The sequence below is a fragment of the Lupinus angustifolius genome, chromosome LG10 (assembly GCF_001865875.1).
Source record: "Lupinus angustifolius cultivar Tanjil chromosome LG10, LupAngTanjil_v1.0, whole genome shotgun sequence".
Lineage (NCBI taxonomy): Eukaryota > Viridiplantae > Streptophyta > Magnoliopsida > Fabales > Fabaceae > Lupinus > Lupinus angustifolius.
In genome coordinates, this window is record NC_032018.1 from 3,579,519 (window position 1) to 3,600,566 (window position 21,048).

General features: G+C 30.1%; 2 protein-coding genes and 1 pseudogene across 7 annotated transcripts; all 3 read right to left on the minus strand.

The window, feature by feature from the left end:
• On the minus strand, positions 1,705 to 4,486 carry LOC109358259 (annotated as a pseudogene).
• LOC109358258 (non-specific lipid-transfer protein-like protein At2g13820) lies at positions 5,222 to 6,820 on the minus strand. Of its 2 annotated transcripts, none has more exons than XM_019602392.1 (3): positions 6,406 to 6,820; positions 6,085 to 6,117; positions 5,222 to 5,532 (listed from the first exon to the last, which is right to left on the minus strand). In XM_019602392.1, the coding sequence occupies exons 1-3, from the start codon at positions 6,770 to 6,772 to the stop codon at positions 5,408 to 5,410; spliced, it is 525 nt and encodes a 174-aa protein (XP_019457937.1). In that variant the 5' UTR covers positions 6,773 to 6,820; the 3' UTR covers positions 5,222 to 5,407. The 2 variants fall into 2 exon arrangements, with proteins under 2 accessions (XP_019457937.1, XP_019457936.1); XM_019602391.1 differs by having other exon boundaries at positions 5,222 to 5,556.
• Positions 8,439 to 11,638, minus strand: LOC109358256 (protein TIFY 6B-like). Of its 5 annotated transcripts, none has more exons than XM_019602388.1 (8): positions 11,537 to 11,638; positions 10,909 to 11,099; positions 10,335 to 10,338; positions 10,055 to 10,304; positions 9,874 to 9,964; positions 9,457 to 9,769; positions 9,289 to 9,352; positions 8,439 to 8,819 (listed from the first exon to the last, which is right to left on the minus strand). In XM_019602388.1, the coding sequence occupies exons 1-8, from the start codon at positions 11,622 to 11,624 to the stop codon at positions 8,696 to 8,698; spliced, it is 1,125 nt and encodes a 374-aa protein (XP_019457933.1). In that variant the 5' UTR covers positions 11,625 to 11,638; the 3' UTR covers positions 8,439 to 8,695. The 5 variants fall into 5 exon arrangements, with proteins under 5 accessions (XP_019457933.1, XP_019457932.1, XP_019457930.1 ...); XM_019602387.1 differs by having other exon boundaries at positions 10,903 to 11,099; XM_019602385.1 differs by having other exon boundaries at positions 10,055 to 10,338.

Sequence of the window (21,048 nt, forward strand, 5' to 3'; positions counted from 1 at the left end):
CATAATTCTAATTCTACTTTTCAAAATTGATTAAATCAAACCGGAATGAAGAATTAGTCTTATATTTTGTTTATTCCAATAAATATAGAGAGATATTAGTCTAATATTATTACACATAATTAACAATTTTACAGTATTATATTTTATATAATTATTAAGTATACATGACCTCAATCTATTCAACCCGAGAGTTTAATATGATAAAACCTAATATGAATTGTGGTTTGGTGACTGGAGTTTCATAACCTTGATTGTTATGGTAGTAATATTCATAATTATCATTATTAAAATTATAAAGTAAAATAATATTTATCAATTGTCAATGCATAAAATAAATTAAAGAGTATTCTACTGCACCTATTTGTCCCAAAAAATAAAATAGAAACTAATAATCAAAGATTTCAAATATGACCAAGTTAATCATTCGTGAGTGTAGCACCATATAAATAATCAAACTTCACAAACCATTTTCTGAGATAAAGGCTTATTATACTAAAAAAAAAGTCTTGTAAAAGACTAATATACATATATTTAAATAGACTAATTGATTTACTCTTAACTACGTTCATCAACTCTAATAATTGAATTATATTATATATATACTTTTATATTAAAATTATATATATAAATAATATTATTTATATTAAAATAACTAGCATGTTGACAGACACTCTCGTGCCTGTCAACCCGCTTTCCTATTATTTATAAGGTATAATTTATATGCTATAAATATCAAATGTAATAATTTATATGCAACAATTTCTTTGAATGTGATAGTTTTTGAAAAAATAACTAACATGCAGTTTTTTTTAAATTAATTTAAATGGGAGGTTTTAAAATGTTCTCAAAAAAAATGTGGTTAAAAAGTAATAAATATGACAATTTTTGAAAACTAAATAATAATGTGAATGAAGGGAACATTGTGTATATAGTTTTTTTGGTAGAAAATAGAAAATAATGAGGGTAAAATAGGGAACTATAAATTACACCATGAATAGTTAGTTATTTTATGTTTTTGTTTTATAAGTAGTATAGATATAACATGAATATTATTATATAATATAATTAAATAGTTCAATCTAATATATTTAATAGACCTTTTATATCGGTAAAGTATGACTTGTTAAGTTAAATATGTTGTAGTGAAACAAAGTAATTGTAAGAGGTTACACACTTCTTTCTTTCATAAATTATTATGAGAAAATGACAATGACACATAACAATTTAAAAGATGTGATGATAATGATGTTGAGTCATTCCTGTGTCATCCAAACTCACTTGCTCATTGCTTAGTCATGCATCCACGTGTCTCACCAATAGCCCCTTACAATATTAGACTATTATATCGTGTTTCAAAATCCATGAAACAAATTCTCATATATGAAAACTGAATCAACCCAACCACACCATGCCAAATAAACGTAAAAAAAAGTCCTTCCCACTCAATAGTATTGAATCTCCTTCTTCACATATCCATCACAATCTATAGCTTCCTCGTCCTTCCCACTCAATAGTATATAATTGAATCTCCTCTTCAATTATATACTATTAGCAGTATCATTTTAATAGCAAACTAATTACTATTAAACAACCATAGCTAGGTACCATAAATACTACAACTACAGTTTGTTTTAAGGTGTGGGAAAATGACAAGAGGCAGAGACAACCTCAATGATAACAGACTTTTGAGACCAAAACTTCCACCAAGATTTAGTTCCATCAGCCTGTGTAGGGGAAGGTAGAGCATCTGCAAACTGGAAAACACAGACTGGAAGAAACAATACACAGTATAAAAATTAAACAAACTAAAAAAAACAACACAATTAACCTAATAAACCGGTAAGTTATGAAAAAGTAGTAATTGATTCCTTATGATAAAGATAAAATTCATGTTCATACAACTGTATAGAGTTTTACACCTGCATTGGGTGAAATGTAAGCTCTAACAATAAACACAAGCTAAAACTTACAAGACAATGTAACAAAATAAAATTCAAATAACTTGATGTATTACTTTCATTCATAAAGCTACTAATGCTTACGCTTTACCTGTCCGGATAATTGTGAACCGGCATAAGAGGTGTTATAACATAGTAACCATTTTCAGTAACCCCTGAAATGCTTCTTGTGCGTGGCCCGACAAAGATTGATTTTTTATCATCGAAAACTCCTTGACAGACCACCTTCCTAAATTCCAGAGAATCTAATTCCTCACTTGATGGATTAGCACTGCTGAATTTTAGAGGTTCCATTTGCAACCTCTTCTCTCGATATTCCAACATTTTAATCTGTAACATTAGAGACAGTAGGACTCTTCAATGAACTTGATCAATATCTAAGTAGTGAATCCCAGATGACCACAAAAATGGGATAGTGGAATGGCCAGGATAGGGATGTTAGAGAAACAAAATAAAAAATTTAGACTACACGCATATAAATTATAATACACAAAATTAAAGACCAAAGCTCAAGATCAATGACATAACTCAAATATAATAAAAGTAAGTACTAAGTACTAGGTATTAGATTACTAGTCTATTCTAAGCATTCAAAATAATATAGTGAGTAAGGTTGGTGGCTCAAATGGTAGTGGCTGAGATGATGCCATGGTTGATGGCTCACAATGTTGCAAGGGTCAAAGAGGAAGAAGTCGCAGGGTTGAGGAAGGAGAAATAGTACGAGCTAGTCACTGGAAAATGAAGCTTGCCGCAATGCCGCTGGAAGGAGAAGTATTTGGGGGTTGAGAGCTGCTAATCCAAGGTCCAGTTGTTCGAAAGGGTTGAGAGTTGCTCACTCAGGTCCTTCTGTTCGAATTAGGTTTAGGGGTTTGTCGAAATGACCAAAAGGAACCAAAAATAGGGGACACAACATTTTAAAAATGAGGGCAAATGGGATTTTAGCCCCGTCGTCCCTTTCCCAATGAGATCCCACTGGGAAACTGTGTGGGATGGAATAGCAAACCACATCTCAGCGCCATGCCAAACTGGGATAGGATCCCAGGATTGCATGGGACCTCATTGGGATCGACAATGAAGATCAGTATATCTGATACCGAAACATAAAATAAACTCAATCCCCTAATTATTTACAAATATTTATAACAAACCAGGTTGAACATGAACAAGACCAACACCTTCTAAATCTTCAATATCTAATACATGCTACCTACTATAGTCTATAATACATAACGAGATTAACTCCTGTTACCTTGAAATTGTCAACCCTATGCATTTATTCAATCTATCCACTAACCATGGAGATGGAAAATGAAGAAGGCAGAATCTAGAACATGAGCCTGTCATTAGAAGTCTTTTTGATGCCAATGGGTTTGGATAGTGAGTGAACAGAGAGACATAAAAGTACTAACTCAATGACAAGTAAAATGCAGTTATGTTTTTATTGCTTAATGCATCAAACTCATTTTAAGTTACCTAGACAGTTAATATCAACAGAAAATTATTCAGAGTTTCACATAGTGGACATTCACAAACAATTGAAACACTTTCGGCTACAGAAGTTAATTGAAATAAGTTTAAAAAAGTTTATATAGGAGGACAATAAACTATTTTTATCAATGATTTACATAAGCCCAAATAACTCTGAATGCCCCATCAATACATATGTCCAAGGCTCAACTACAATAGCACCCTATATCCAAATTCGCATTTTAAGATAAAATACCAAACTTGTAATTTTTTAAACTGAGCCCTTGATCCTCATCACATAGCACAAATTTTCATTTTCCTGATTAACTTCCCAATTCCAGCATTCAGTTGCAAAAACAATACTACTATAAATAACTATGAAATCAATGCCAAAAGGATAAACATGAGATCACAATTAGCTAGTAGAATTGCAAATCAAATAGCATCACAACTCAAGACAAATTTATAAGTTAATAAACCCCTCAAAAAAAGTCATCACCTTTTCTTGTCTTCTGAAAATCTGCCAAGTGCCAAGGCCAAATGTGATTGCCCCAGGTAGAAACAGCAACCATTTAGATGCTTTTCCTTTCATATACCAAATAAATAAAACATCAATGAAGTTTGGATTTTTATGAAAAGAGATTCAGCATTGCAAAAAACAAGAGTGACCCAGATTGAGAATCAATGGAAGGAACATTAATTCATACCCTATGATTCAGAAGAAGGGGAAACAGTAGGGTGGGAATCAGACGCAGACGAAGTGGCAACTGCGGCGGAGGAGCTGAAAGGCCGGACTGAAAGTAGATAGGCGGAGTTCATACCGCCGCGAGTGGCGGGGGCGCGCCGGAGCTCTGATAGTGTTCTTGCGGGGGAAGGCATTGAGAAAGGTGATGTGAGAAAAGCAAAGAGATTATGAAGAATTGAAGATGAAGAAGAAGGGTTTATGGGCCATGATCTAGTGCGTGCGGGTGAACCTATCCTTGGTGGAATTTCTATGAACAATCCATTACCAAATTGTTAAATAATACAAGTAGGATTACGCTAGGATTTTTCATTGTGTTTTTTTTTTTTGTTACTAAACAGTCCTCACCTGTTCTATACTCTCTTTTAGAATCGAATATTTTAGCCATCTTATAAATTTAGTGGACTTTATACTATTAGACAAAGCAAAAATAAATGGATTATAAGTTCATCTTTTCCAATTTTTATTTTATCTTTTCATCTTAATTTACATCCTGTTTTCTATACCTTAAACTGCATATATAACTCTAACCATCTAATCTTTCTTACAAATATTTAATAGATTATTTGCCCATAAACAAGTCTATAGCCTCTATTTCATTGGCAAAAAAATAATGAGTTTATAAGTGTTTGAAATGTTAATTAAATTGGCTTGTGTATGAGTTATTGATTTTTCTTTTACATTGTAACTCCATTTTTCAATCTCTTAACATCTATATTCTTCACAACTAAAGAGAGAGTTTCCAGAAAACAACTCAGTTAATGTTTTCCTAAAAAGTTCTTGAGTGATCTCTTACTCTTATATGTTACAATGATATAATATCTTGTATTTTTAATATTGTAATCCATCACTCTTTCTACCTCATCGATTGATATTTCCCCATTAAGCTAAACATAAGGAGGATTCAGTGTAAAAGACACCCTAATAATATATATAGTTTTAAATTGCTTCTAATAAAAAGATGTTCATATTATTGATAATAACTCAGTATTCAGTAAACAGAATTTAGAAGGAACAACCTTCAAAAACTACTTAATAAAATTTGGATTTGATCAATCAGAAAATGTCAGTAAACATCTGCTAATGCAAAATAGGAAATCAGAATACATTACACTTTGATAGTTCTACATTCATGCTCATTTTGTAATTCATGGCATGGAATTTCATTGAACCAAATCCCAAGAGAAATTTAAATAAACAAAACTCTTACATCAGACTAGTTTTTATTAGAATCTTAAGCCTAGTATGCAGAAAATACAAGAGCAGTCCACAATGTAACAAAACCAGGTACACAAAAATGAATGCTTTCATATGGAGTAACCATTTTTGTTGAACTTTTAGAATCTTCAGCTGGAGGAGCTTTGTCTGCAGGGACTGTGGGGGTTAAATCTGGAAGTAGCAAATATAGTGCTAGTTACATGTTCATGTCACTAATTCACAATAACAAATCTAGGTGCAAGGTATATATTGATAGATTCATGAACTAGCATAATTCATATTATGGATGTATTTAATAAAATAGTGTAAAAATTTATATGAATATATCATTTACCATTCATTTGTATTACTTAAATTTAAAAATCAATGATTATTATAACTTGTCTTCATTGTCATCTTTTCCAGGTAATGCTTAACAACTGTTTACAAAATCATACATACCTAACTTTTGGATTAAATTAATCTATATTTCAGCTAGCATATCTATCATAAACTTAGTACTCCAACCACAACTAGCAGAACAAACTTTTCCATTAGCTTCTCTGGTTTGAATTAATTTGGTATCAAATAAATACTTCAAAGCATATTTACTGATAATTTATTCCAAATTTTATTTAACTTGATCTAGATTATAATTTTTCATCAATTTTATATGTTCTAGTTGTGGTCATGAGAACAATCTATTAGGTGGTGATTTACCTGCTGATGTAGGGCTTGGTGATGAACTTGATTCTGCAATGAAAAGGAACAAATACAAGTTAAAAGTTAACACAAAGATTTGGCAACCAAAGTTATCAAAAACAGTTCAAACTCATGAAATAGTACACAAATCGTAAATAATTAACAATCATGATTTTCACAACACATTTTTCCTCACCTTTTATTTCTCATAGTTTATAACTATTCATAGACTATTGATGAGTAAAAAGCGGTGAATAATAGATACTTAGGGTTCAGATGTAAAAAGTGATTTAACAAAAAAAGTGATAAAATTATAATTATTGAAGAATCAATTATTACCTTTGTCACATATAGAAATGTCAGCCTTTAAACCACAAGAATCAGGAAGTTTCAAAAGATCATCCTTGGTAACATTCATGGACGCAAGTAGCTTAGGGTTATTAATGAAACTACATAGACATTCAGTATTATTGGTTAAGATCTCATTCAATGGAATACAACATGTAGGAGAAGGGTTGATAATTGTTGAAGAATTCATAGCTGTTTTGCATGGAATCAGTTTCTGCATGCATTGTGCATCATGTAGAGCAGAAATTTGTTTAAGGCCCCCCAAAAGCTGATCAAGATCATTGGAGTCAGAAGAGAATGCTTGATGAATATATGAAGAGAAGATGATGCAGATTGAAAAGAGGGTCTTGGAAGCCATGATCTTTTCACCAAAAAAGGAAAGAAAGGAAAAAGGCTTGGTTTGTTATATTTCCTTCTATTTTTAAAATATATATATATATATATATATATATTTATTTTGGTCTACATCTATGTGATGTACCACAAGAAAGAAGTGTGTTACTTCTTGTGACATTTCCTCTAATTGGCTATAAAACATATATTTCAGTTTAAAATTTAATAATAAAATAACTTTTTGACTATTCAGAGAAAGTGATTCATGAAATGACACATTTTTTAGACAGAAGATTTGCTCCCCATATATATAAAGGAAATTGACAAGATCACATATCCCAAAAAAACATGTCTCCTAATTGGGAAAGGATCCTCTCAAGTAACAAAGAGACATATTATCACTTTTGTATATAGAGAGGATAATGTTTCATTCTAGCCAATAAAAACTAACAAATAATACAAAAATATTAGTTTATATTTTTATAATTTTTATTTTAATTGGATAAAATATAAAGGTGATAAAAAATTGGTTCATTGTCTCTACATTTTCAAATTATGTTGTTGTTGTCATTAAGACTATAATTATAAGAAATATTAAATGAGAATAAAAGTGTGATATTATTTTAAAACATTAATAAAATATGTTAGTTAAAAATATTTTATAAATAGGACGAAAGAGAATAAAGGGAATATTATATATGTTAGCTCTCAAATTCTCTATTCATCTGGCCATGCCAAGCTATTGTTATGTAAGGATGTGGTTGATGGATAAAGATCTCTTGTAATTATTGGTATCTTTAATAATGTACCAAATTAATTGAAATCTATTATTTAATTGGAATAAATTATAAAAAATATAAATTAATATTTTATATTATTTTGAAAAATGTTATTGGCTAAGAATATGAGAAAAAATCTTTTTAAAACCGATGATATTTTTCTATGGTTGATAGTATGTTATGTCAATCTCATCCCATGGCAGCCAATCACAACAACTGATACCACATGTTTATTCATGTGATTTTTACATATTTTTTAATATGTGCATTTAAAATTTATACATAATTAATATATTATTCATTATTTATTTGTATTATTTTTTAGTTGAATTAATAATAATTAAAAATAAATAGTAGATGATAGACTATATTATATATAATTCTTCCATATATTTATATTTTCTCATTTTCTTAACAAAAAAAAATTCCATTGCTATAGTATTTTCTATTCCACTGTATTTTTCCCATGTTTTATAAATAAATTCACGTGCCATTGATTATCGTGGGTGCCACGTGACTACACCGAAGTGGCACATCCTCTGTTATATTATTATCACTTGACCATAAATTTTGGATGAAAGAATCTAACATCTTAAACTTTATCGGAATAAAATAGTCCCAAAAAAACTTACATGGATTACTCAAAAAAGTTGTCCTATTTTTATAAGTACAAAAAAAGTTATTTAATCCTTAAGTTATAACTTATAACCATACATGGAGGAGAAGGAATGAGATGAAGGGAGAAAGAATATTTGAGAGTTATACATGACTCTGAAGTTTTTTTTTTCTTTTTCATTTCATTGTAAAGCTGAACTCATAAACAGAATATAAATGTGGAACTTAAATATATTAACCAAATTTGTACTATGCAATTATGCAAGTCTAAATTTGAATTGAACACCAACAACATAATGAATCAGAAGATTATTCATTGCCATTGTTATCCTATAATAGAAGTAGTAATTATACAAGATATGAAAGTAATAAGTGATAATGACTTGCAAGATCTTATAAACAAAAGTAGAATACCACAAAAAAGTAATAACTTTCTAAAAGATAAAGGAACAAAGAAAATATTGAAAACAAAAAAACTTGAAAAAAATGCATAGGAAATTGATCTAAAGATCAAAAGAATTAATCTTACAATTTCAAAAGTAACATCATAAGGGCTAGTTAATGGCCGGTAGAGGACAAGAATCAGAGGAAGTGATTGAGAAACTAAAACCACTTGATCCATTATTGCTGCATTCAGGTGATTTCTTGTTCATATAATATGGAGATGTGATAATCACCCTGATCAAATACAAAAGCATGAATCAGCCTAAGAAACTTGCATTATCATAGAATTGAATAAAGTAGATGCCATGAAGTTACTGAATTTTGTAAACACATGCTTGTTCATGTGGGTTTGTGTACTTTCCAACTACAGATAACTCATTTGGCACTAACAAAGCTGACAAAAGTATAAAACATAACTAATGAAGAACATGGAAACACCTAGTCAATGAAAAGAAAGAACTAGGGTAGTATTCGTCTATTCGATATGCGGATAGAATAAGATGGAACAACATGACAGAACGGGATGTTCTTTGGTTTCACCCATTTCGGTGAAACCAAAATATTTTTCATTCAGTCATTTGTCATGTTCTATTTTGTTTATAACTTTAATATTACAATGTATATACATATAACAAAATTCATTTTCAGTCCAATTCTGACATGTCTATCAAATGTTAGCAAGAAGTTTACACGTTTTCTATACCTTTCCTTTCGCTTCTCCAAAAATCGAGCTAAAGATGCTTTTCGTGCCTGAGGCAAGCCACCAACTGAAAATACAACAATACTTTGTTATTAATACATACCTTATGTACCTAGAAGTTATTATTTACAAAAATACTTAGAGACCAAGCATATATACATTAACACATACCTTGTTGAACCATTTTTGTAGCTGCAGAACCAACAACTTTAGGAGATTGCAAATGGTTACTAGGGGTAGTTGAAGGTCCTGTTGGTCTTAGCATTGTGAGTTCATTGCTGCTAGAAGATCCAACACATGGCCGAGAAGCGGCGCGAGAGGTCAATGGGAGAGGGCTTGGCAGGGGTGAGGGAAAGGATTGGCCTATAATGATACAATCATCATTGGAGTGAGTGGTGATTTCTGATTGCAATTTCGGTGTGGAAAGTGTCATGTTCTGAATTGGTTTTGTACCATTTCCAGCTAGTAACATGATAGCTTGAGCCTGAAGGAAAGTGAAAATCAGAAAACTATAGAAATATATATTTCACTAATAAGGGCTAGCTTAGAAATTTGCACAGAATTCAGAGATATTTAGAGAAAAGATACCTTCTCAGGCGATACATCATCATAAACACATACAGAACCACCATAGAAAATGGTCAGCTGAGCAGGTGTGACAGAGGATTTGGAAGAATTCCTATAAGGAAACTCAGATTTTAGTACATTACACAATATTTTAGGCGAAATCGAAAATTACAACACCTCAGATGTTTTAAATTTATAATACCTTAAGTCAGTAGAGCCAACAATGCAGCCTATAGATGGAAGGGCAGATACAGGTGTGGCAGAGGATTTGGAACCAAAAGGTTGTGGTTTTATGGCTGAATTGATCATTTTCGATCCGGTATTAGTAAGACTAGATTGAAGAACAGGACTAGCTTGATTTGATTGGTTTGAAACTGAAAAGATTACTGATTCCTGATGGCTAGATGAATGTGCATCAAAACATTGTTGTGGATAGACTGTGATTCCATGTTGGTTTCCTGTTTGCTTTCCTATGGAAAAGTTTCTCTACAAAAAATCAAGGTAAGAAGGGAAAGTTAGTTGCAAACAGCATAAAATTTGTCTGTCACCTTTTCCAATTCACACTTCACTTATAACAAAAGTGATTATAAGATACCTTGCACAATTATAAGGCAAGGGATAAAACATTCAAATGTTCTACTTGAAGGTGAAAGTTTTTTTGCTATATGTGACTAAGCCATTTTTAGTAATAAAAGCTAGTCTTCTCAAATTAAACTTTAAAGCTTCTTTTTTTTGTGTGCATTAAGTTATGCTATGATGATTGTTTTAGGCCTTATTGTTGGACCTAGTTGCGATCCAAGCCTCAAACCACTAGGGAGTTTCATTATTAGTAGAAATACACTTGTGAGATGACTTCCAAGTCTTCTTTTTCCTTTCATTCCCCTCCAAAATTCAACTCTCAAACAAACTCTAAGACAATGGTTTCACTAGTCTTTTCCATTGATAATTTTTTTCACTCATCCCCTCATATACAACACGAGACTTCACACTTCAATAACCCAACTCCGACACTTATTGTACTTAAAGCATGTGCTTGAAGAAGAAACAAACCTGGACCACACTAGAGAATGGTTTCTGGGTAGACATAAAAGCATCCTTATTTGATGATATGGTCATATATCCAGATGAAGCTATTGAATCAAGAACAGTCTTTCTTTGTCTATCTTCCTGAATGCCCTTTAGTGACAAATGTTGAGAAAGGCCTGAGCCCTTGTTTGAGAATGACCACTGCATTTCTGAACCCCTCACTGCATCAAATCAAGGACAAAATGGTGTGTAACAAAACATGAAAATCATGCAACAGAAAAGGCCATCATTGAGTAAAGATAAACTGATATAGGTACCTTAAAAGATAAAGAAGTTTAGCACTTGGGTATGATATATGTCACAAAACAAAATACGTTCATTAACTCCTTTCCAAACTATGAAACAATGTTTCAGAATAATTATTGCCTTTAAGGTTATGTAAACTACTACAATAGATTCTCACTATGACCTCAAAGTTATTATGCAAATTCAAACAAACTATGTTAGAAAAACTCAGGTTGTTTCAAAACCACAATCAAAGCATGTAGATGCCATATAAAGGATATGTCTTATAACCTATACTTCAACTATGGTCCCCATAAGAAATATTAAAAGTAAAAATATATATTATAAAATAATAAAGGTAACAGCTAATGACCTGAATGGCTTCTAAAAACTTCAGCAAGAGCATTGAAACACTTAAAGAATAATCTCCAAAATGAACCTATTTCTAGCCCTTTCATCATAAGAAGCCAAAGTCCATGTACTATTCACAATATTATAATTATATCACATGTGATCATGTTAGTTTATTTTAAAGTCGGCAAAAGCAACAAAAAAGTATATCATCACCTTTTGAAATTTAACATTATTTAATCATACCCCACCATTTAAATAAAGGAACACTATGTGCGGTACTATTATTTTTTATTAAGTTATAGTATTTTATGCTGTCACACTCTGCTTATTTTATTAAACTATTCCCTTGTGTAAGTATATTTTATGTTCACATAGCTACTGAATTAAGCAAGTCAAATATATTTATTTCTTATGGCCATTCAAAGAAGTTGAATCATGCATGCATGCCCATGTTCATCTTACCTTTAGCGTGAGAAATGCTAAATGATTAATGATTGTACGTGAGTACCAAATAAAAATACGTATTCTTATCTTTTTAAATGTTAGCCACATACATCAAGATCCACAATATTAATAGAAAAAATACGTTTGATATTCCCCATCATTTAAATATTGCACATCGGTCTAAAACGCCAAGGCAAGGCATAAAGTAGCACATTTTACAGTGGAATAAAGAAATGAAGAAAAGTAGCACCAGACAATGACCACGTTTCTACTATATAAGCACCAACCATTCAAGATCCAACGTGAGAGGCCTATAATATTTAGAATAATGCATCACATCACTTTTCACTATGTGACAATAATGGTAAGGAGGAGTTGTGTGGTCTTAATTGGACTCCCATATAATTCTAATCTTATGAGTTTATGATTAGATTTACATTTAAAAATTAACATCGGTCAATATTTAGAATTACGTAAGGGATAAGTCTTATCTAACTTAAGTATTTTTTGTTCAACCATTTTGTATTTGTTTATGATATTCATGCATGGATGTTGACAACATTTGTATGTATACATTCCATTTGGTGATTGTTTTCTCTGCCCAAAAAAATGTCTTTTTGCTTTTGACGTGTATATTTTCTTCCCATTTTAAATTGAGTTGATTCATTACACATTTCTTATATGTGAAAATTTAACTTTCACTAATCTACATGTTCTATATGAACTGAACATGGCATTGCAGTTGTGTAGAGGAAGCAAGACAGAGTAACTTGAGAGAAAGAAGAATTATAGCTTATTCCTAAGTCACCATCATTGTGTTGTCCCAATAAGTTAATAACTTAGCCTATTATTTCCTTTTTAGTGACGCTTATGTCATTTTTCCATCGAAAGTGTCTTATCTTGTTTGATTACTTGATTTGATTTGACTTATATATGATCAGGTTTTATCGAGTTAAAATTAGTTTCATGTTAAATAGTGGGGTGAAAACAAATATAAATACATAGATAGTAATAATAAATTATTGTCATATATACTAGAAAAGTAGAAACTTTCCCAAGTTGAGACACTTGCTTACCCAACCTCTAAGCTAGAATCATCCCTAATTGGCCCCCAATTTTTTTTATTGATGAATGACCTAAGTAGTAATGTGATTGTTATCGTGAATGAATGTATTATGTATACACTAATATGTAAGATATTTTTACATTGTCGTTCTATCATATATTATTTATATTTTATCATTATTAACTCGAAATAAAAGTAATACAAATAAATGATAGATGATGCAGTAACTATGTATAAATTTTTACACTATAAATATATAGATATTATACTTTTATACTTATATTCACCGCTTTTGTGAAGCATTTTCTTTTTATATATATATAGGGAGGAAGTGAGAACAATTATATATATATATATAAACAACAGTTTACTTTATAGTGTAAGATCTTCTTTCGTATAAGCTTCTTTTAGTAAATTTGCAAAAGGAAATTATGAAAAAAGTTTTTCTAACTTGTTTGAAAAAATAAAATAAAAATACTTAATTATGCTAGTTACCTAATCATGCATTCATAAACAAATGTATGTAACACATTTCTCTCTCCTCCAAGGAAAGGTTAAATCCTTATATTTAAGAATAAAAAATTTCTTCATTAATAATAGAGAGACAAATATCATATAAATAACATATAAAAGACAACATATAATAATACTTTTATCTTTTGTTTGTCACATTATTGTCATTTAAAATATGAGTAACAATTTATTATTTCTCCATTAATTAACATGATCCATTTCTTATTTTAACCCTCTCACACGGTCACACCGACATAGACGAAGGAGATTTCAAGTTGATAACCATGGTCCCATTTTTCAGATTTTTGGTTGCATGCATGGAGGTATATAACTCTGATAGATACTTCACCCTTATTAATGGTGTATACTAAGTTGCAACTTGCATTACCTCAATTTACGTTGAAACCTTGTTCTTATCCATTTCAATGAAAAAACCAAAAGCAAACCAACAAAAGCTCCCATCAAACAAACAGTTACATCTTCTTTATTAATGGAAACACAATTATCACACAATAAAATATAAAATGCAACATGTAATAATATTTTTATTATTTTATTTACATAAAATCACATTTTTATCATTAAAAATATGAGGAAAAAAATTATCTTTTCATTAATGGAGATGATCATTTCCTCATCAATAACCTCAAAATTCCCTTTCACTCATTGATGAAGCACGTGTTGCACACCTAGGAACCAAGACTAGTCATCCTTCATATACAAAATATCTTATGGACTCTCTTGTGGTCCCTTTTTCCTTCATAATTCATATTATACTTTTACCAATGCCACATTATTACATGACTCACAAGTTTTAAACTAATAACTTTCAGTTCTTCTTCGTTTTCCTTCATCTAAACGTGGGAGCTCACATGATGCACTACTTAAAAAGTGGCGTGTCCTGTTCACATTTTTTCTGAAATCCTTAGGTTTATTAATAGAAAATATTAATAAGTATAACACTATCTTCTCAATTAATTTTATCAAATAATTTTAATTCAATCAGAGAGCTTTCAATTTTAAGCTCTTAACTTATAAATTGTCAATCAAATTATAAGGATCCATTAATTTATAAGTTTTGTGGCAAATTTATCCTTATGGTGATGATTTATTAGTATCTATTGTCTTACACGGATTCTATAAAAGAACAAGAAGATACTCAACAAAATCAAGTTTATAAATTCTCCTTAATAGTAAAAAATAAAAAGTTTATAAATATCTGCTAAGTTACTTACAAGTCAATTTATATATGGCCTACTTATAAAAGGATGGCTTAAGTGGTTTTTTTAAAATGTCCTTGTGTGTAAACTACAAAAAATGAAGGGGTTTTCTTTTCCATGTTTGAGTGATTATTACTATCATGGTAAACAACAACATTTGTACAAATTATGATGAAGAAAGTGATAAATAAAAAAGAAAAATAGTGAGTCATGCTTGAGGCAAGGTGGATAAGAATTGGGTATTGAAGGATAAACATGACTTGCCCAACAAGGAATTGAAGGCCATTTGCATTGCTCAAGTTAATAATACACGGTCAGCACATGACCGAGGAAACTTGGCTTTGACTCATGGAATTGACCGAGACAGATTGCCCTTGGTGCACAAACATGACCAAAGCAACATAGGTGTAGCCTTGGAACTTGACCGAGACAGACTGAGCTTGGCACACATAAATAGCCGAAGCAGTATGTGCATGACGCAGGAACCTGACCGAAGCAGCATGGGCGTGGCGCATGAACCTGACCGAGACAGACTAAGCTTGGCGCATGAAACTGACCAAGAAAACACAAGCATGGTGCACAAACCTAACCAAGAAAATCTAGCAAAGTTGGTCGAGGCTGATACACTAGACTGACCCAGACATAAATCAACCATGGGTCATCTTAAGCATAATTCATAACCTTTAAATTGTAATTGAGCACAAATGTCCTTTTTAGTAAATTGATCATAGGGATGAATTCTCATCAAAAGTTGGTTAAATTAGTTAAACCCTTCTGAGTTTGCTTGTTTTCCAAGCAATTACTTTTGTACTATAAAAATACACTTGGATGCTATAATTCAATAAGAGAAGAATTATTCATTGTAAAATCGCTTTAATGGGCAAAGTACATGATGATTTAGAATCATTTTCAGTACCAAAGACACAAGTACATTCAAAACAATAGAAAAAATAACATAACCTAGCTAATACTTGTATCATTGAAATATAATAAAATTGTATTTTCATCCTTAAGTATAAATACAAAAGTAATAACTTAGATCTTTTTTCGGCTGGTAATATGAGTGTGAGTTCTAAATTCTAATGTGGACTATATCCTAAAATGCGAAGCCAGTGAGTTGGACTTGTTATGCCTAATTGTATTTGGGTGGTTGTTTTCCCGCTACATTTTTTCCCTTTCGAGTTACTTTTTTCCCATAAATATATTTTTGGTGTCACAAAAATAGCTTTGAAAAACATGTTTTCCAAAAACTCCTTTCCAATTTTTTCAAAAAGATAACCCAAGCTGTTTATGAACGCTCTCAGCTAATAAAACATACTTCCTATTATTCTAAATTGGGGATTCATCCATAATGAATGTTAATATGTAATCTATATATTGTTATTGTAAAGATTTATACACGATCACTTACCATATATTATTTATTTAGATTTTCTTAAAAGTGAATGATAATTAAATATGAATGATAAATTAAACAATAATAATATATTAAACTCATATACTGTTAATATATATATATATTTCCTCTAAAAATTACAATGCAACCCAATGGTTAGTCGACTCCATATAACATTAGGCTAATTATGTATTTACCATAAACATGGAAGAATTTGGATATATGGATCAGTAACAAGCCCAAAGCCTTGGCAATGAGTAGAAGAAAAAGGCCCAATTTGAATCTCATTTAAATTTAGGAAAAAGAATACGCAGCTCATGATTCTACATCCAATCATTTGATGGTGAGTAGTTCTGCAATCCCACAAAATGTTTCATTCTAAATAGAGATCCTTTAAGGTTATGTCTCTAATATTATCTCTATCAATTGTAATGTGTTATTTAATTAAATAAAAAATCATAAAATTATAATTATATTAATTAGTGTAATTGATTAGATAGAGATAGGAAAAGATAAAGTTTTTTGGGACGTGAGATCTCTCTTCATTTCACATCATGTGTTATTATTTTTGATTAGTTAAAAAAAAATGTATTTAAGTTATAAATTTAATAATTCAATATTTTTTTAACTAATCACAAATAATGATGAATGAAGTAATACATGATTTGAAATAGAAGATACCGTAATGTGTTTTGATTTAATTTTGAGAGGTTAAAATTTAAGCTACCCAATTTTTTTTAACGGTTTACATCAACTAAAGTCAGAGAACTTTCTCGTCTCAGAATGATAACATATTATCCAAAAACAATATTAACCTCAGTCTACTAATTAACAATTTATCTGAATTTGACTTCAAGTATTTTTATGAGCATTTGACTTTAACTATATTTCTTATTTACAAATAGAAATAAAATAAATATCAGTTTTTAGTGAACCATTTTTCCTTTTATGATACCAGCATTTGCAGAATTAATGAATATCATTTTAAGCCTAGACAATTAGGCTCACCTAAAAAGTTTGTTTGCCTACCATATATAGTAATAATGCAAATCAATAATATATATGTGAATCTCCATTGTTACTTTTATTGTGTATTCAACATCATTTTTTATTTATTATTTATTTCTAACTGAAATAATTCAAATCAATAATAAAAAATATAATTTTTTTAACAACAATCAATATAATAAGGGCATATAACAATGTACTATCATTTTATTTATTCATTAGCATGTACTCTCAATTTGTCAACTGTAAGAATCTTCCACAGCATGACAACCGAGAAAAGAAATATTCCAAGTAGATAAATTTGTATATATACATACTTTATCCCACCTTTTATATAATACTTGTAGCTGACTTTTATAACAAGTCAACAACCTATTTTTTACTTGTAGATGACTTTTTTTAACCAGGCAAAACCCTATTTCTTCATTACTCTTATATGAGGTTTTCAATATAACTTTTACATAAGCATGCCACATTCTTTTCATTACTCTTATATTAATACATACATAGTTAGTCACACGAAAAGGTTAATGTATAAGAAAATAATGTTTCTCCTTGTAAGGAGATAACTTATCTCTTCTATCCAGTAAAAATGTGACATGTGTGCTATTTTGTTTATTTTTAAAAATATTTTTATAGAAAATGATAAAACATGACACATGTCATGATTTCACTAGCATGGGGAGATAACTTATCTTCTTATACCAGGAGATATTCCATTCCCAATGTATAATCCAATAGATAAAGATTTACCAAACAAACTTTTCAATTATTTTTTTAATGAGATATAATTAATGGGATATACAAGTAATATTTAATTAAATAAAAAATAGAAAATTATTATTTAAATGCTAAAGGAAAATTTAATTTAGCACAAAAAACATCATTATTACATTTCCATATGTGCTTTATATAAAATCCAACTTCAGGGTAGTAGTGTAGTGCAAGAAATAAGAAGTTAGATCTACAACCTTATTATCACAAACAAATAAATTTTTAATAGTTAAGGTCACAATAAAGTATCTTAAGTTTGCACTGGATCACCCTCTTTATATAAAACTCAGTGGACAAATAAAATTATAACATATATATTTTAAATTATAGATTCAACCTAACAAATTCATTAAACACCCACCCCAATTATTTAATGTCAAATTTTCAATATCCAACTCATTACCAAAATAACTTTCAATATCCAACTCCAAAGATCAATATCCAACATAACTCATTACCAAAATAACTTTCAATATACAAAATTGTGAACATCAATGAAATTTGGAACAATAACCGAAGATGAGATTGCGCATGGCAAAAGGGTGGACAAGAGTAGTGTTTTTCGTTAATCACACACATAATATTTACGATTATCCATATATGCGGATACTCAATAGATTTTTATATTTAAGTATATATTGATATATTTTATAATGATTAATATGTATAAAATAATTACTACATGAGTAATAAAATTTATGTATATACTAAATTTATTATCATATTTTAATCACTAAAATTTATTATAAAATATTTATAAATTGATATTGCATAATTATAAAATAATAAAAAGATATAATATATATAAAAAGTAATTAAAAATAAATTTATAAATATATGAGTATCTCCGGATAAATATCATGATATTCATTTTCATTCATCAATTGTAGATATCTTAGAAAACAAAACCTCATTGATATATCTTGAATGCAAGAGATGAAGAAAGGAAGAAGAAGTTTATGGAAAGGGAACGAAAAGCTAAACTTTCATTATGTTGCAATGCTTGAAGTGTTACAATGTGAAGGGAAATAACAAGCATATATAAGTTGATTTACAACAACCTATCTAACTAACTATAACAAGTGAAGAAAGATTACACAAAAAATGCAAAGCAATAAGATCCCTATTGTATAAACTCGGGTTGCTTGGTATTTAAGTAACAACTGTCCAACAACTCTCTTTAGGCTTTGAACTGCTGATTGTTGATCACATTCGATCCAAGGAATAAGGGTATAGCATTTGTCCATATGCTTGAATTCATGACTGAGTTTTGGTCCTCCATGATGCTCCAAGGATGTGTTAATGCATTGAGACATAGGAACCAAGTTAAGTTCATGCTGATCTATCAAGCCTTTTGTCTTGGTGGAGGGATCTGTTGTCATGATTCATCGAGTTGGCTGAGATGGCCAAGCTTCCAACCAATGCTGCTACCTCATGCTTCCATGGCTTGTCCAAAGAGCCTAATTTGGAGTCTGCAACAATTGAACCATCATGCAAGAAATCAATTCGTGAGAATGAATTAAGTTTAACAAGATACTTATTGTAGATACCCACAAGACAGATATTTATGTCACCATTAAATACCATCTAAAATCAAAACCACATTAAAAAATAAAAGCAAAAACTCGAAGGGAAATGCAATGTGATGAATATGGTGCTTACCATAGAAGAAAGAACAAATTAAATTATGAAGAATAGTTTATATAATATAGTGTAAGAGTTTTTTAAACTTCAATCTTTCATCATATAAAAGTATAACAAATAAGGGCGATGAATATTAAACTCAATTTGTGTTTGGTTTTGAAAAGCCTTTTATTACTAAAGAAAGTGACAATCACATATTTGATTATCGTCTCTAAATTTTTGTGTTTGAGAAGAAAAGAAAATGAAGCTTTGTTTCTTGCGCTTCCTGAAGCTTCACAGATATAAGTTTGAAGAGTTTTTGTTTTGATTGTATATGGATGGGTGTGTTTAACGAAGAAGATTAGAAAAGGAAAGCGTGTAGAAATGCTAATGCTGACGAGAGCGTGGAAAACATGCTTCTGTGTTGAGTAACATGATTTGCGTTTGATCAAACTTCTCAAACAAACTCCTCTAATCATTAAGCTAAAACAATTGACCTTCACTTTTGGGCACTCAATTTCGGATAATGTTTGTTGTTTTAATATATTTATTTTTTTAAATTGATAATATATGTTTTCATTAATTCATAATATTGTTTAAAGAGTATAAAACGTGTAAAGATTTATATACATGTACTTTATCACCCACTATTCATTTGTATTATTTTTTCTGAAAAGTCAACAACAATTAAAAATCAATGATGACCATACTGACCGGGAGCCTCCCATCGTGATAACATACCTATAAGGTTCACCAACCGAGACTTCGGTGAGCCAACCGTTGGCTTCTATATGTCTAAAGGTCCGACTACTCTTATATAACATGTTACCACAATAGGCAGGACCGTAGCATGAATCTAAGTCAGATGTCTTTTCTGATGCACAAGATCCTCATAGAGGCAAGTGCAGAGCATACTAACATCTCTGTACATGGTTATGGTATAAACATTATAGCTTTGACTTTTAGAAATTTGAGAAAGATAGAAAGCTTAGAAGGAAGACATGGATATGATAAAACACAAGTTTTATTTTGTTCTTGTTCGGAGTACAATGTGGTCTAAGCATTCCTATTTATAGAAGGAAGCAGACCTCTATCTCTATCTCTATCACAAGAATCTTAATGGGCAAAAGCTCTTATAAACAATATATGAATCCATGAAATGATTTAATATTTATACACCAATAATATAATATTTTTATATTATCTATACTAGCGTGTCGATAAGCATTATCGTGTCTGTCAACCCACTTTCCTATCATTTATAATGCGTAGTTTGTATATTATAAATGTCAAATATAATATTTGTAATCTACAATTGAATTTATTTGATTGATGTTTAAATTGAACATTCATATTCTACATTAAAAAACTGATAGTTATAATGTAAGGAAAAATATATAATTAACCAATTAATTTGAAACATATATTACGTGAATATAAACATTGAGTTATATATGATATTTTTGGTACAAATTAGAAAATAGTGA